At 35.0% G+C, this 16,745-nt stretch overlaps 2 protein-coding genes across 2 annotated transcripts; both read right to left on the reverse strand.

Annotated features, from left to right (window-relative positions):
• Nucleotides 1–482: 482 nt before the first annotated feature.
• On the reverse strand, nucleotides 483–8,728 carry LOC146539277 (toll-like receptor 4). The gene is made up of 3 exons (XM_085185770.1): nucleotides 8,528–8,728; nucleotides 6,176–6,434; nucleotides 483–2,845 (listed from the first exon to the last, which is right to left on the reverse strand). Exons 2-3 carry the CDS (start codon nucleotides 6,413–6,415, stop codon nucleotides 512–514), a joined length of 2,574 nt encoding a protein of 857 aa, XP_085041896.1. The 5' UTR covers nucleotides 6,416–6,434; nucleotides 8,528–8,728; the 3' UTR covers nucleotides 483–511.
• A 989-nt stretch (nucleotides 8,729–9,717) lies between these two features.
• Nucleotides 9,718–16,265, reverse strand: SmydA-1 (SET and MYND domain containing, arthropod-specific, member 1). The gene is made up of 10 exons (XM_085185899.1): nucleotides 16,106–16,265; nucleotides 15,274–15,524; nucleotides 14,746–14,901; nucleotides 14,180–14,434; nucleotides 13,732–13,854; nucleotides 12,936–13,123; nucleotides 12,591–12,806; nucleotides 10,865–11,046; nucleotides 10,271–10,383; nucleotides 9,718–9,942 (listed from the first exon to the last, which is right to left on the reverse strand). Exons 2-10 carry the CDS (start codon nucleotides 15,517–15,519, stop codon nucleotides 9,787–9,789), a joined length of 1,635 nt encoding a protein of 544 aa, XP_085042025.1. The 5' UTR covers nucleotides 15,520–15,524; nucleotides 16,106–16,265; the 3' UTR covers nucleotides 9,718–9,786.
• Between the last annotated feature and the right edge of the window lie 480 nt (nucleotides 16,266–16,745).

Below are 16,745 nucleotides of genomic sequence, written 5' to 3' on the forward strand. Positions count from 1 at the left end.
AGTTACCAGAGCGAGAAAATGAAAATACTATGTATTCATTCCGTCGAGTGCGGATGGACCCGCAGCTGTCGCCTATATAAGTGTACGATTGTGCACACAAATGATTTGTTTAATTGTGTATTAATCTGATACAACAATTAGAGCTAAAACAATAATGTAAGATGTGTACAATATAGCTGTTTAGAAATAAAATAAACATGATACCTACCACTTAAATAACGAAATGTTATTTAAAGAAAAAAATTAAAGTACCGAGACTCGAAAACCGTCCAAGGCAAACGGTTTCCGAGAGGCGCCGGTTCAAATCCTGTTACGTTAATTTTTTTATACGTTTTCTATAAAAAAATGTTTCCTTAGTGTGGAATAAATAACATTTTAAAAAGGCAACAATAAGGAAATGTTCCTTTATTAAAATGCCTTGATAAACGATGAAAAATCAAAGTCCAAACGATGAAAAATGAAAGCTGAAAATAAAACAGATATCATAAAAAGATCTTTATTATTCGCCTCTTCATCTGTTTTTGATGATAACATTTCTTAATTTCCTCCAAAATTCATCTGCATTTTCATCATCCCATGAAAGATATATTTTTGTTTTGAGCAAAAACTTCAAAGTTGTTGTTAAATATTTGTTTTCGACTTCACCTATTCTTATTAATACTAAGGGATCGTAGGAGACACCGTTCTCCAGAGACAGTCTATGGTAATCTGCCAACTGTGCCTCCCATCTACACCACTGAGATTTTACAAAATTATTACTTATAACTAAAATAACATATCTACTCTCTTTTATACTCGCTATAATTGCTTCGGATATGAAGGCACCTATCTCGAAATCTCTTTCATAAATACATAGTTTTAAATAAGGCGGACACCGTTCTAATTGACTCACCATTTGTGATACAAAGTCGTTATCGTCACTACAATATGACACGAAAGCGTCGTACTTAAAACAATCGGGCTCTATAGCTTTCAAAGTACTACCAAGGAAGGTCCTTCCGAGAGCTATTTTGGCTAGAAACAACCAGTATCTAAGGTAAATTCGATATTTATATACAAATGTTAGGAATAGCATTAAAAATATTACGGTGACTAGTGAAGGGGCTGTCCAGACTAATAACATTAGGCCAGATATCTTTTCGTTCATGGCGCAGCGTACAGTATTCATAGAGGATAAGTAGTCCGCCACCCTCTTGTCCTCCCAAACGTCTGGACTGTTACACAGAATACTGGAGTGCATAAAATACTGTTTGAGCTCATCAGACCCATTAACTTGCAACCACATGTAGGTTCTGTACATCGAAGAGCAATCACAAATGAACACGTTGTTCAACAAATCAATTTCAATTGTCATATTTTTTCTATTTTGTAATAAAAAGTTAATATCTTGAATCATGCTTAGAGTGAAGTGAGATATTTTATTGTTAGTTAAGTAGAGACTATGAGGCTGCAGTCCAGATGACAGAAACAACGGTTTCCACCACGACACTATGAGATTATCACTCAAGTCCAAAACTTGTAAAAACTTCAATGGTTTCAATAATTCTGACGTGACATAAAACATTTCGTTATTTTTGAGTATGAGGTGAGTTAAGTTTGGCATCATTTCAAATATATTGTCATCATCAAAAATATACTTGATGCCACAATTTCTCAAAATTAGCACCTTTAACGCATTCAGTCCTTTAAACATGCCGCTGCTTAAATTTGTATTTGCTGTTAAAGGATTATTAGCTAGATTAAGGATTTCCAATTGTTTCATAGGCTTGAATGTTTCATCGCCGATACGAAATAGGGTGCCGTTTTCCAAATTCAGCATTCTCAATTTTTCTAATCCTAAAAAAGTGTAATTGAATATCGACTTAATTCTATTAAATCCAAGGTTGAGTATTTTGAGATCCTTACATTCGAGGAATGATCCGATGTCGATTTCATAGTATACAGGATTTGTTGCTGTGCCTCGGTTAGATGACAAATCTAGGAGTACTAGTTGCGAACACGATATATGTTTCAAATGGATACCAGGTAGATTATTGCCACTCAACAGTAAGATTCGAAGCTCGGGAAATTTTAATGGACCAAATGTTTTTTCACCAATATTTAAGGCGCTTACAGCCTGTAGATCTATCATTTTAACATTTGGCATACTCGGAAAAGCTTCATCTGTGAGAATTTCAAATTGATTATTTGACAAGATAAGCGTTTCAATTTTGGTACTAGCAATAACTTCCATCAGATGTCTGGGTGGATGCTTACGAAAACCCAAACTACTTAAACCCAAATGTGTCAAACTTCTGTTATGATTTCTCATGCTTATGAGAAAGTCACCTATAATTGACGAGTTCAAATCATTTTCGCCTATGTTTAATTCTTCTAAAAAAGTTAAAGGTAAAAAACTGTTTGGGTGGATATAATCTAATCTGCATAAATTAATATCTATCTTACTTAAGGGAGAACCTTTCATTAGTGCAAAAGCGTTCTCAGGAATCTTTTCTAGGGAATTTTCTGATATATCCAACTTCTTTAACGCTGGTAATATGGAGGGCTTAAATGCAGGCGTTATTTTGAGTATATTTGTAAATCCATTATTAACTAAACTCAATTCTTTAAGGCTTTTTAAGCCTACAAACGTGTCTTCAAGGATTACATGCAAATTTGTGTTGTAGGATATAGAAAGTTCCTCTAATATGGTGAGATTGCGAAACAGCCATGGCTGTAGATATTTTAACTGATGATTTGCATCTATTTTTAAAGATTTTAAATAGTACAAAGAATCTAAATCCCCTACTCTTATCTCAGGTAATACTGTCGTTCTTACAACAAGTGATTCACTTCTCCTTTTAATCTGAAACAAACAAGGTAAAATAATTATTATTGATTAAGTATATCGATTCACCTGCCTTAACTTATTATATCTATAGAGTCGTACGAAACAGTTACAGTTCTCTCGCCACCTAGCAAAAGAATATGTTGTAAGGGATTTTACTCAAAGAATAATGTTTTCATTTTCTCGTTCTAGTAAAAAAAGAGTGACGTTAACCATCACGTAAGACGCAAGGTCGTCATCATCTTCATAGGTTCTTTATGCCTACTCTGATATATGCTGGTCACAGCGTGAAGCTAAAAAATGATGTTTAGACCAGGCTCTGCTTATTGTTTAATACTTACATTATATCTTAAATGACAAGTTAAAATTAACGGTGCTGTTGACCTTTATCGTAGCGCTTTATTTTCTTCAATTTATTAAGCTGGTTTGGTTGAATTATCAGAAAGAAAGATAAAAAACAATTAAAAACGTGACAGCAAGATAGCATATCAGTATAAATATCTAATTTAAAACGCATTGTATATTTACGACGCCACTACACGAACTGCGATGTTCGTAGAAAAATAAACAAAAAAAATAGTTTAAAGTTGAGGTAATGCCATCCTGTAAATTCTATGGAAGTAGAGTTAGAACCTAGAAGTTATCTGTAAATACAACCATAAGCATAGCTGAAATCTATATTTCTGCACTCTTTATATATAGATACATATTAGGTGTGAAAAGTTTTTTTTTACCGGTCCACTTTTTTCTTGTATCCATCCATACCTATATTATAAATTCGAAAGTAACTCTGTCTGTCTGTCTGTCTGTATGTCTGTCTGTATGTCTTTTACGCAATCAGGGCCAAACCGCTAATTTAATTGTGATAAAATACTCATATAGAGATACTTGAGGGTCTCGGGATGAACATAGGATACCTTTTTTTCTCATATTTGTAATATTTTCGATATATACCAATATATTAAAATAATTAATTTGACATGCAATTTATTCCGCCATGTTAATAAAAATCGTCGCTACGCGTTGCTAAGCAACGGCTTGCAAAGTTTGTTGTTTTAAGAAAACTTCACCCAAAATGAGCTTGCTTAATGCATACATGGCGCGCGCCGATGTAGATTTGTATACATTAACAAAAATTAGATGATTTCTATAATTTGATATTCATCCTTATGAAAATAAATATAAATGTCACTTTTAGCATTTCATCTTGATGGAAATTATAGTTTACTGTGTAACATTCTAATAAATAATTAAGATGTCACTGATTCCAAATGACCTAGCCTTCGAGTGGTATAGTATGACCGACGCGAACGGGCAGATGACTTTGATGATTTTGTAAATTTTTATATATTTTCGAATTACTATATTTTTTTATGTAATTATTTGCTGCTTATAATTAATTTATCTCAGTTCGGTTATCTATACCGATGTTATACACTTAAAATATCGTAATTTTATTCATTTGGGATTTTATTTAATATTGTTCGCTATTAATAATTATTTAATATAGAAAATTGTTTAGTACGCGCAAACTTTAGGTACTTTTTCTAATATTAAGAATTTCCTTTAATTACTTTTACTTCTTTTGTTTGTTCATTTGGGTTACTCAGATATTTTTTCTAATAATAAATCTCCACTTATTATTATTTTTAAACTTATTTTAATTATTTAGGCTTATATTTTCGCGGGCGTAGTCGCGTCCGGGCCCACTAGTTCTCTATAAAACGTTAACGTTGATGAATTCACTTCATTGCAATTATATAAAGTTCAGCTCCCAAGATTCATCTTGGGAGCTGAACTTTATATAATTGCATAAATCCTATCATATAACCCTAGTGTTAAGACACTCTATTTCCCACTCTCTGCCTTAATTTTCAAGACATTGCGTACTGTTACCAGCAGGTAAGACATATTTTTAGTGTATATAACTCTTAAAATAACACCTTAAAATATTTCTTTAATATAAGATTATAATTTTAGTCGAGCAGAGAGAGCTATATTTAATACATTATTCCTAAATTGTAATCGCACATTTTTATGAACTAAGGGACAGCATTCATGAATCTGGTGTTATCATAAGAGTACAAAGACTTAGTTATCTAACGCACACATTGCGTCAGTTATTATAAACCAACACGAATATAACATGTTTAAACGGTAAAATTTAAAATACATACATATTTAAGGCAGTCGTTTCTTTGCAGTATATCTAACTATAAACGCGAAGGTTTTAGGTTCGATTTCCACTTAGAGGAATAAATTAAAAAAATAATTATTTATATGACCTACATCGTTGAGTTCCACTAATCAAAAAACAATATCTTGAAATTGGGAGGAAAATGGGAAACGGAGTCTTAATATTAGGCTCGCTCTGGCTGCTCTGGTTTCGTACCTCAAAAGCATAAGGTACCCTTATAGGATCACTTTTTTGTCCATTTGTCAGTCGGTCAAACAATTTATTTGGAGATCGCATGAAGGTATCATGCTGAAATTCATATCACATATTTACATCTACGGTCTTGTAGCACAGAAAATATCAAACTTGTAAGTCAACGGTACTTCCCGTGGACCCATAGTTACGAAGTAAGTCCAAAAATAATCCGAAATATACCAAAAATCCGAAAAAATCAGTAATATTTATTAGAAAAATAATATTACAAGCTTATATTTGTAGTTCATTTCCTACAAAATGATTTGTATATGCCCTCCAAACTTGGATTTAAGCTCGGCGTTGTTATTATTTCGAATAATTTCTTTCACAATAATAATAAACAAGTACTTAAGTGAAAGTAACAACATCATAAAATATGCAATCAAAACAAGGATCTTTAGCTGAGAAATTTCCATAATTTCTTAACGTGTTGATTATTTTTGATATCTCACCTCTCCATAATATTTACACACGAGTCATACCTCGTCGGGCTAATTTTATCATCTGTCTTAAGCTGATAGGCCTAAACGTGTTTAATATCAAAAATACTTATTTTGATGTAATAAAACAAAAAATTACTGTAGTTATTGAATAAAATGTAAATATTATTTTATTTAAGACAAACCATTCCATGGTCCAGCGTGTTTTCGGTCCAATTTTCCAGACATTGCGTATTTAGCAGCGGAACCCAACGCCAAAGCGCGGCGTTATTATAGCAAGGAAATGAAAGTGAAAATAATTTATTCCCTCCAAGTGAATTCTCTTAGGGATAGAATTATTCCTACTAATTCTTATTCTTCATATTGGACTATAATTTACAATTTGGTCTATACTGGGAAAATATATAGAGTTACTATTCAAACAATGTAACTTGCAATAACAATAAACAAGTGTCCCGGTCTTGATACGTAACTTACCTTTGGGAACCTCCTGCACTCGTAGTTGCCAAAACAAACGATGACTTTACGGTTCTTGGAGCTTCGGCATATGCAGCCGGAGACGCGATCCTTCCCAATATCTATGGGCAAAGCTGTAGTTATTTTGTCCTCGGGTGGGTACAGCATATTCCTTGATATTTCTTCGTATTCCTCCAAAAGACTGCTCTTAGCGTATTGGGCGTAACATAATAGCAGCCATAGGGTACGTGCTAGCCACATGGTCAGCTCAGGACGTTATCTGTAAATATATAAAAAAATCGAAAATGAAAATCAAACAAAAAAATTGAGTACATTTGTGCGAGCATTTTAGTCGTATAAAAAAGTTTATTAGTATTTTTTTTATTTTTCAGGACCGAAACTTTCTCAGTGCTAGTCGGTAAACGTGACGGTTGTAGTGTTTGGTCTTGTAATAAGAAAAAGCGCGGTGTTTTGTTCGGTTACTCAACACGCTGTCTCTAAATTGGAATGAATCCTCTTTTTACCCTGCTATATGCAGGGTTAAGTTAAGCTATAAAAATAAACTTTTTTATTACCAGTAACTGATACACAACGCACACGGTTGCGTCCTGAAGCTTTAAATACATATACTTAACTATAACATAAAAATACAAATGATTTTAGAGGCCTCATCAATAATCAATAATCGGCTGGTTGTGGGTTCGATCCCCACTCGAGGAGATGAAATATTAATTTAAATTTATATTTCCAGTTTTTCGCTCTGATGTCGAGGCAAAGCGCGGCGTTGAGTTCTGCCACTCAAAACGTAATGCTTCAAGAATTTGGTGGAACGTGAGATACAGAAGTGTCTTGATGGAGAATGCAGTATCTTAATTCTAGGTTCTCAGGTCCCCTCTGCCTACCATGCCACGTCCAGGATAACCGAAAAATACAAATAAAAACAGATGACAACATATTTGTAAATATCCTATTATGTATATCTTAACATATATAACCAAATTATTATACTAATATTTAATGGAGTCACGGTCGTCACCATGACGCGGTTAGGACATGATTAGGCTCTAATTCTACTCGTGGTGGTTTTTAAAATAACTTTTAAATATATGCATTTTTAACAGATATTGGCAGCGATGAATTTATAAACATATAGGTACACTACAAACCCCGTCTCTAAAAAAACAAAATAAAGAACCTAGTTAGGGCGTAGGGTAACATGCGTCATATTTTATGAATATGTCGCAACTATAAAATAATGAGTTTTATGAAATCGTCCCGACTCCGTCCTTGTGATGATAATTGCTCTTTTTTCGAACTTGAAGTTAATACTTCTAGGCCTTATCTTTACAGCGACATTGATTGGGTAGGAAAGAGAGTGCCTTGTCTCTAAGAAAGAGTATAAGGACTACACGGCTGCTTAAGAGGATGTCGACGGTGGTAAGGGTGTCCCCTGCTGTATTCGAACCTAGTCTTGCAGCCGTCGATAGAGCTGGATAATCAGGGGCCCTGGGTAAGGACTGGTTAAAGATGGAGGAGCGTGCAGATTATATAAGGTCAAGAGTTAAGTATATTTAAAAGTCCTTAAAAAAACAATCCGTCTAATTAACATTTTCTCTCTACGGAGTAAAAGAACATTGTGATAAATCACCAAATTCATTCATTCTTTTTCAGGGAAAAATTGTAAAGAAAAGTTAATGCTTAATAAGACCTTTCGACGAGAATTCGACGGAAAGTGGGGAACGCAAGTGTCCTAATGGGAACGTAGTGTCTTAACACTAGCTTCCGAGGTGCCACCACCAGGTGCGTACCATGTTTCTCTCTAGCCTACAAGCAAATTTCAGCGTTCTAAGCCGCGTAACTTGTCTGTAAATTAGGCACTAGGTAACGAGAGTTTTATACACTTGAAGGTGATATGTGAAATGATATATGAAGATATGATATATGAATGCACATTGGTGGTAACTAATTTTTTGATCTTATAATCGTTTAAACAGTACTATAAGCTAGCAAACAAATGTATTTGAAGTAATGATGTCATGTTCATTTTTGCCCCTTGAGGTCCGTGGTAAAAAGAAATGATAATGATGATCAATGAAATTAGAAATCACAAACACCTCTTAACAAATAATTCACCACTACGTCACGATAGCTTGTTACAAATTTAGTTTATAAATGGATAGATAAAATTGGTGCGAGTCATGGCGCGAAGGTACATGCGTGCGACGGTAAGCGTGACAGGTTGATGGAAACGCAAGAGTCTAAATGGGTACCCTAACTAACCCTAACAAGAGGTTCCTTCTGCGTTCCGTACTATGGGCAGGATACTGCGTGATCCTACAAAAAAGACAAAATTCTATTTAAAAGTAAACGAACCTTAAATAACAACCTTCGGAGCCACTAATCTTTATAATCTTCTTCCTCAACGAAATGCAAGAGCTGTAATTTCACTAAAAATTCCATTTATGTGCACTATTTTTGACGAATTTCATAGAAAAACTCTATAAATTGAGTATTTTACACAGTTTAAGGTGCAAAGTAGCGACAGGTGTCTAAGGTGTCCGTGAACGACTGAGACGTCTCCGGTGTGTTGACTCGTGATAATTTAATTATGATAGTGTAAGCGTTTGTTTGCAAATTTCGAATATTTGAAGTATATTTTTTTGCGGATGTTTTGTAATATTTTTTTTTATCATTGCGTTTTATGGTAAGGAAAATTGTGTTTCTTTTATATTGTTACATTATTTTAGTGCTGTGATTTATTACGCATATGCGTAGTAGGAAAAAAAAACCCTAATATGAAGACTTATCGCTCTCCGTTTTCTGTCTCAGAATTAGAAATCCAATGAAAAATAAATGAAACAATTCATTCCTCCGAGTGGGGATTGAACCTATAGATACAGATTTTTATAAACTAGTGTCGTTGCGGTACGTCTGGCGAAAAACGGAAACTGCACGACTGTGAACGCGACAGGTTGTCGGTTCAATTCTCACTCCAGGAAATGAAATATTGAATATTTTAATTTTAAAGAGAACTCTAGTGCCAAGGCAAAGCACGCCGTTGAGCTCCGCCACTCGACACTCAATTCCTTCAACAAAATGGGAAACGGAAGTGTCTATTTGATAAGAAAGTTACACACAAACGACTCGACGAACTCCAGACCAGTAATGACAGTCGACAAGTGCTCGTAACTCTCAATAGGGGCTGCCGTCAGACTATCCCTAGAATTGAACCGGTGACCAGTTAGTTATATTTACAGTTTGCTGATCAGATTATTTATTATGTAAGTACTAATTAGATTACTAATGATGAAAGCCTGTGGTAGAAGAGGGATGTCAGTTTGAGCGTAAAAGGTTATTGAAGATTTTTTTCCACGTATGACGAGAGTAGCAGGGTTGATAGTAGATATACATTTAAAATTATTTTATTTCGTCCTGGCGCAGAACTTCGGTTCGGTTTAAAGTTAGGAACGGAGTGTCGTAACACCAGGTTCCCTCTACCTATCCTGCTATGCAATGCAGGATACAACCGTTAGCTGAAAAATTCAAATAAAGAGAAAACAAAAAAATATATTTTGTTTTTTATTGAAATTAAATAATAAAGATACAAAATATAAACAACAAAACTGACATAACTAAAGTGGTGAAGGTAGAGCTGCAGATAATGTCTTAATAAGTTCGTCCATCTGTATCAAGTTGATCCTCGCCTGCCGACCGAGAAGACCTTCAGGCAACTCCGGTGGCTCATGAGCTAGTAGTGCGGCTGATTCCATGAGTATTTTACGGGATTCCTATAAAAAAACATTTAAGATGTAAATATTTTTATTAATCGTGTTGACATTAGGAATGAAATAAAAAAAAATGAAATTTTCTAATTATTATAACAAAAGGTGTGACTTGTGTGTGAATATGTTCACTGTGGGGTCTATTTTTAAGAATTTTCAGCTAGTGCAGTTGAGGTTTTTTATATCAACAAACCCCCCACCGACAATTCCTCAATCTGCAGAGTTAAAACAGAAGCATTGTCTTACGGAGTGCAAAATATCACTTATTGAAACGAAAAAGTTCATTTTGTTCTTAATTTTCTTTGCAAATTTGGTTTAAATACATAATACTTACCGTAACATAACCTAGCATAACCATCGGTCCATCAGTCAACGACTTCCTGTGGCCTGTCTCAGCCACTGCTGCGTGGAGTTCAAAGAGCAATGAACCGCGTAGGCGGGTTTCAGCTGAAATTTATTTTTATATTAAACAAGCGGCCCGCCCGCGGCTTCGCCTGCGTGAACTACGTTATTATTAATTTCTGTCTCCATGAGTACCTACGTCCTATAAGTGACGTCCATGTAAAATTTGAGACTCCTAGCATTTGTAGTAACGAAGTTTCATACAAACTTTCAACCCCAAAAAAAACCCCTTAGAAGTCGAAAATTGCAAATTCCCGTCTTAGCGAGCACCTACGTCCTATAAATAACTCCTATGCAAAATTTGAGATTCCTAGCACTTGTAATTTCTGTGATTTCGTGATGAGTGAGTGACCTTTCGATTTTATATATATATAGATGAAATTCATGGAACGAAAACAAAAATCCACCATAAACTAATAAATTTTTAAAAAGGTAAAATATATATATAACAAAAATATTTTATAAGATTTCTATAACATTTCTTTTGAACTTGAACTTGTTGCCGCTTCTATAGTAAAATAATAACCTGGAGTCAAGGTTTCCAATAAATCAGCGATCTTCCTGCACAATTGGGTCTTCAGAATTAGTCGGTCTTCGTTCAACTTAGTAAGGCCGTTGTCTTGTCCGAGCATCTGAGCTAGAGCTAGACTTACATCTGTCATGTAATAGTGGGAGGGGTGGAGATAGCTGCTGCAGTGGCTAATGAATCTAGAAAATTTAATACTAAGAATTAAATAAAGTTCATTGTCGTACGTTGTTAAGTCGTCGTGGCGCAGGGGCACAAGCGTGCAATTGTAAACAGGACAGGTTCAGTATCTACTCTGGAGTATTCTCTCTCTGGTAACGAGGCCAGCACGCAATGCCTCAAGAAATTAGCGGAAAGTGGGAAAAGGAAGTGTATTAATGAGGAACGGTGTATTTTTAAACTGGGCTCCCAAGTTCTCTCTGCCTACGGTGAATATTGTAATTATTCTCCAGGCTCGGGATCGAACCAATTATCAGACAGCATTCTGGTAGCGGTGACCTTATTGGCTTATCTTAAAACAAAATATTTAAATATAATAGCTTAAAACAAAGTTGCATGTTTCTCCTCTTTAACATTTATTTTAAACTCCTAATCGCCGACATTTAACAAGTCTCAAACGACTGATAGCGAGATAAGATCCGGAAAAAAAATAATTACTTCGTTTACTTGTTTCATACTATAGAGATAATTTTAACAGGTGACTATTATTGTATTTTACCAAAAAAAAAATGGTTTTTGTTTTATTCTATAAGTCTACTATCTACTTGCAAATTATATAACTTTTTTTTCAGCTTCATGCTGGCATATACATGGCAAGGTAGGCATATAGAACCTGGGACCCTAGTAAAGACACTCTGTTCCCCATTTTCAAATCTTAAGATATTGCGTGTCGAGTTTCCAAAACTTGCTTAGTCACCAGAGAGAGGAAAATTAAAATTTTAAATATTTCATTTCCTCGAGGGGGAATCGAACCCATAATCGTCGCGTTTAGAATCACCCGCTCGTGACCCTGCGCCACGATAGCCGCAATACACAATTATTATTTTTTATATGTGTAGTTTTCGGGAGAACTAAATAAATCAAAATTACTTTAGTATATAGAAAATTTTTAAGATCACTATACGCCTAAGTATAGAGACTAGGGAACCATGGGAAAGCAGTATTTTCCAATGAAAACTGGTTTTCATTAACATTGCTATGTTAAAAAAGTAAAGTCCAAAATATGTTTAACATTTTCATTTCATGATCTAATATTGAATGTTTTTATGTATCATAATGAATTATATACTAGTTATGGCTAGCAGTTATGCTTGGATACATTATTTTTTTAGCTTCACGCTGTATCCGACACGTACCTAGGTAGGCAGAAGGAACCTGGGAACCTAGTGTTAAGACATTTTTGTTTTTCACTTTCTGCCGAACTGGAGGCATTGCATGTTGAGTGGCAGAAATCAACGCAGCGCTTCGTCCCGTTACCAGAGCGAAGAAGTTAAAATAATAAAGATTGAATTTCCACGAATGGCAATCGAACCCAACCCATCTGTTGCGTGTACAACGTGTGGCAAGCTTTTGCCCCTGCGCCACGATTGGACTCATTTCGGAGTATCTTAACACCAGTTCCTAGCTCCCAGGTTCCCTCTATATACCCTGTACGTACTGCATGAAGCTAGTACAATCAAATTATCAAATGGTGCAAAATTAAAACTGAAAATGATTAATAACAAACCTCTCACAAGCATCAGGATCGCCTTTAGGCATAATGCTTAGCTCCTTGCCAATATCCTGTAGGAGTTGCTGTATGATGGAGTCAGATATTTCATCCTTGCAGCTGTTACATTTCCAGAATTTATTGTCTAATCCTCTAGTGCTGGGATCTGGAGATTTGGTCTTATGGAGGATAGGCAGGATAAAGGTATCCGGTAAAAGATAGCCTCTACAGTCTCTGAAAAATGATCGTCGTTTTAGTTAAGTTCATTATGAAGCTGAAGAGTTTATTTGGTTGATCGCTTGATCAAATCTTAGGATTACCTTCTGCTCATCTCATAGACTAAGCGGTACAAGGATCACTTACTTCTTCTTACACTTAACAGCGCTAAACATAGTACTGAGTTCGGTCACATCAGAGCATCTCTCACAGGAACATTCGAAGAACTTGGAGTCCGAGAGGTGATGCCTCCTCGCCTCCGTGCCCCACAGGGGGTCCGTGTAGCACACTGAGAGATGAGCTCCAGCTGGTATGCTTATACCGGCTGATAGGACCTGAAATAACGTATCATACTTCATACTAATATTATAAATGTGAATGTAAGTTTGTTTGTCACGTTTTCATGCCTAAACGACTCATATATTATCCTTTGACTATAATAAGTCGCGTATAGCAGGACAAACGCAACACCGCGGTTTATCTTATTAACTGATCTTCGCTTTCTCCGCACCACTATAGCCTTGATAAATATGATACGACGATAAATCTTTCTAGATTTTCTTTTTTGATATTTAAATGAGAAAGGAGATTTATGAAAGAAATTTTAAACAAAAAATAGATATAAGTTAACATAAGCAATAGCGATGATTCGCTTATTGCTAATATTTTATGTCAGGCAATGTATCATGTCGTTATGTTTGGTAAACACACGTCGCATCGGTTAGAAATTTTATTACTCTTATTCCTGTAGGTTCAATGCCCTCGAAGAAATAAAAAATATATGTATTTTCATTTCCTCAATCTGGTAACGAGTGGAGAATTAACTTTTTAGATAAACTTTCGCCAGGCTCTCTAATATTAGGTATATTCTTTTAAAAAAGAGTATTTTTAAAATTTTTAAAATGAGGTATTAAAATTGTTTTATTGAATTTGATTATCTTACGATTTGTCCATTTGATGTAAAGCTTTTGTTGCAGTTAGCGCGACAACTGTGCTCCACCATTGAAATTTTATCGAAAACTGCCACGTACTCGGGTTCTAGGAGAGGAACTTCGTGACCATTTATCTAAAATGTAGAGAAAAATATTACGACCACTGACTGCTTTAGACGGTTGTGAATTCAAATCCTACCCTATTTAACGCTAGTTGGTTAGTACGTTTATTTATTACACGACTTCCTTGATTTTTCCCCAAAAATTATTGACAATTGGAAAATAATATCAGTAAGTTTTTCTACTGTAGGTATATATATATATATATATATATATATATATATATATATATATATATATATATATATATATATATTGTAGATATACAAAGACAGTATAATATAAAAAGCCTTTTATAATAATAATATAACATGCAACATTTAAGCTACACCACTACACCTGAACTATTCCGCAGCACTTCATAATTTCGTCTTCACTAAACTTAGATTCCAATTTAAAGAATTTCCAAATGAACTGAGCAATCATTTTCTTGTCATTCTCCCACTTATCTGTGCCTTTGCGGTCTTCGTCGTGGGATTCCAGGACCTGGAGCTTTGCCCACAGCTTTTCGTTATGGTCTCGCTGGTAGAGGCAACGAAGGACAGTGATGCATTGGTAATTTGGATGTGGCATACCGAATGTTGAGATTGATACCTGGAATATTTGATTAAGAATAGATATTATAATAGTTATTATCTATATTGAAAATCATTCATATATATTATTATATGTTGGAAATCATTTAACACGTTTACTGCGGCACCTATTTTTGAAAACAGCTGGTGCGGTTGAGTTCTTTTCGGTCTCATATTTTGTACATAAAGTATTGAAATCGATTTCGACCTCAAGTCATAGTGAGCACGTTAATATTATAATATTTGTCTGGTACAATACAGGCACTGATTATTATCTTATTTAGTACAATTCAGTAGCCATATATGGGCTAATTATTTGTGAAATCATACCTTTTCGCCTTTTTGCTGTGTATAATAGCATTCTGGTATATGAACTTCTTTTTTCGTACATAATTCAGAACAAAATGGCCAGCCGCATTTCTCACAAGGCACAACCTTATTTTCTTCTAGTAATCTGTAGCATCCAAGACACACGGGCGGAGTTACCTACAAGTATAAAAGGAGAATGTATGTTTGTGAATGTAGGTACCTGTTAGTATGTGACACTATTCTTCATTTTCAAAGCAGATTCATTCTTTATTAAACTTTTAATATACTCAAATATGTATTTATTGAGGCCAATCTTGGCGCAGGGGCAGCGTGCAACGTGCAACAGGTTGTGGGTTCGATTTTAACTCGAGGAAATGAAATATTTAATATTTTAATTTCCTCCACCAAATTCTGGAGGCATTGCGTGTCGAGAGGCGGAATTCAACGCCGCGCCGCTTAAAATTGAAACACCAAAGTTTAAATTTTCATGCCGGAACGAATGACCGCCAATCTATCCACTACCTACATAAATAAAAAATCTAAACTCACCTGAGCCGGACCAGTAATCAAGGGAGCTTCCTTCATAACGACATCTCCAGCTTTAACATTCCTAGTAGCTTCCAAATATCTTCCAAGTGTATTATCTTCTTTGACCCTGGCTGGGACACAGTGGTGCTTATGTTGCTTCCAATGCTGCTTCTGATGGTCCCTCGAACAGTAGTGGACTTGCTGACAGCTTGAGCACTTGTGCTCTGTTGGTGCAGCGCATACGATGCATGGTGATTCTATAGCCATGGTCTCTGGAAGATGTAAGGTGAATTTCTTATACTCAAAATTCCTTGACGATATTTAGTATGGTGTGTGGGCAAGCGGCGAGTTCAAATCCCGTCAGTTTACGATTTTTTATATATGCATGTCCTAAAAAAGTGCATTGCTTGACGCTATTAAAATTAAAAAAAAATACTGTGATCTATAAAACTTAATTATTTCCCGAATTCAAAAAGTATCATATTACAATAATATAAAGAAAGAAATTAATGCAGTAGTGCAGCGGCACAGCGTCTTTCTGTAAACGCGACGGTACTGAGTTCGATTCCCACTTAGTGAAAAGAAAAAAATAATTTCGGTGAGCCACTAAACACGAAATATCTCACAAATCAGGCAGTGCAAGGGAAACGAAATGACTTAATACTAGCTTTTCTCTGACTACACAGTTATGCGGGAGCTTATCTTGGTATTTATTTTACCTACAATGAAAAACGTGTAAGAGAAGCACTGATACATGGTTGGTGAATAATTTTAACAATATCAAAAGCTTAAAATATTAAAGATTTAGGTTATGCATCACTCCACTTTAGACCTAAAACTAACAAGAACTTACCCTATGTTTGAATATTTATTTTATAGAACAAGCACAGAAAATGTCTAAACACTTAATTTAATTAGAACATAAAGAAAATCATATCAAAAAAATTACAATTTTATTCAAAAAGAGATAAGATATTAGAAGAGAGCTGTACAATGCGCTCGCGCAGCTTGCGGGGCGGTAAAAATAAATCTACCGGCCGACTGAAACGTGAAACGAAATACGAACCATGTGTATTATATTTGCTCACAATTTGGTTTTAAATTATCTATGCTATAGTTGTGGGTTCGATTCCCAATCGTCTCAGTTGGTTAAGTTTCCGATCTTCTACAAAAAGAACTTTGAGTTTCTTTTTGACATTTTTTTGTTTTTTTTTTCTTCACGCTGTGCACATAGCAGGAAGCCAGAGGGAGTCTGGGAATCTACTGTTAAGACACTCTGTTCCCCATTAAGACACTTCCGTGCCCCATTTTCCACCGAATCCTTCAGAAATTGCGTGTTGAGTGTAGAAACTAAACGTCACGCTTTGCCTTATGAGTGGAGCGAGAATATGAAAACATGAAACATTTAATTCCACCAAGTGGTAATTGAACCCATAACCGTTGTTTATAATTTTGCACTTATGTCCCTGCGCCTTAATTACAATTAAAATAGA

Source organism: Heliconius melpomene, chromosome 5, assembly GCF_056956725.1.
Source record: "Heliconius melpomene rosina isolate 202511_hmr_F chromosome 5, ASM5695672v1, whole genome shotgun sequence".
Lineage (NCBI taxonomy): Eukaryota > Metazoa > Arthropoda > Insecta > Lepidoptera > Nymphalidae > Heliconius > Heliconius melpomene.

Bases quoted from the DNA above. Each gene is read 5' to 3' on its own strand.
- LOC146539277 (XM_085185770.1), bottom strand. From the start codon at position 6,415: ATGTGGCTAGCACGTACCCTATGGCTGCTATTATGTTACGCCCAATAC. The intron at 2,846-6,175 runs GTAAGTTACGTA...TGTTTGTTTCAG, and splicing joins AGTGCAGGAGGTTCCCAAAG to ATTAAAAGGAGAAGTGAATC.
- SmydA-1 (XM_085185899.1), bottom strand. From the start codon at position 15,519: ATGGCTATAGAATCACCATGCATCGTATGCGCTGCACCAACAGAGCAC. The intron at 13,855-14,179 runs GTGTAGTGGTGT...TCTACATTTTAG, and splicing joins AGTGCTGCGGAATAGTTCAG to ATAAATGGTCACGAAGTTCC. The intron at 10,384-10,864 runs GTTATTATTTTA...AATAAATTTCAG, and splicing joins ATTGGAAACCTTGACTCCAG to CTGAAACCCGCCTACGCGGT.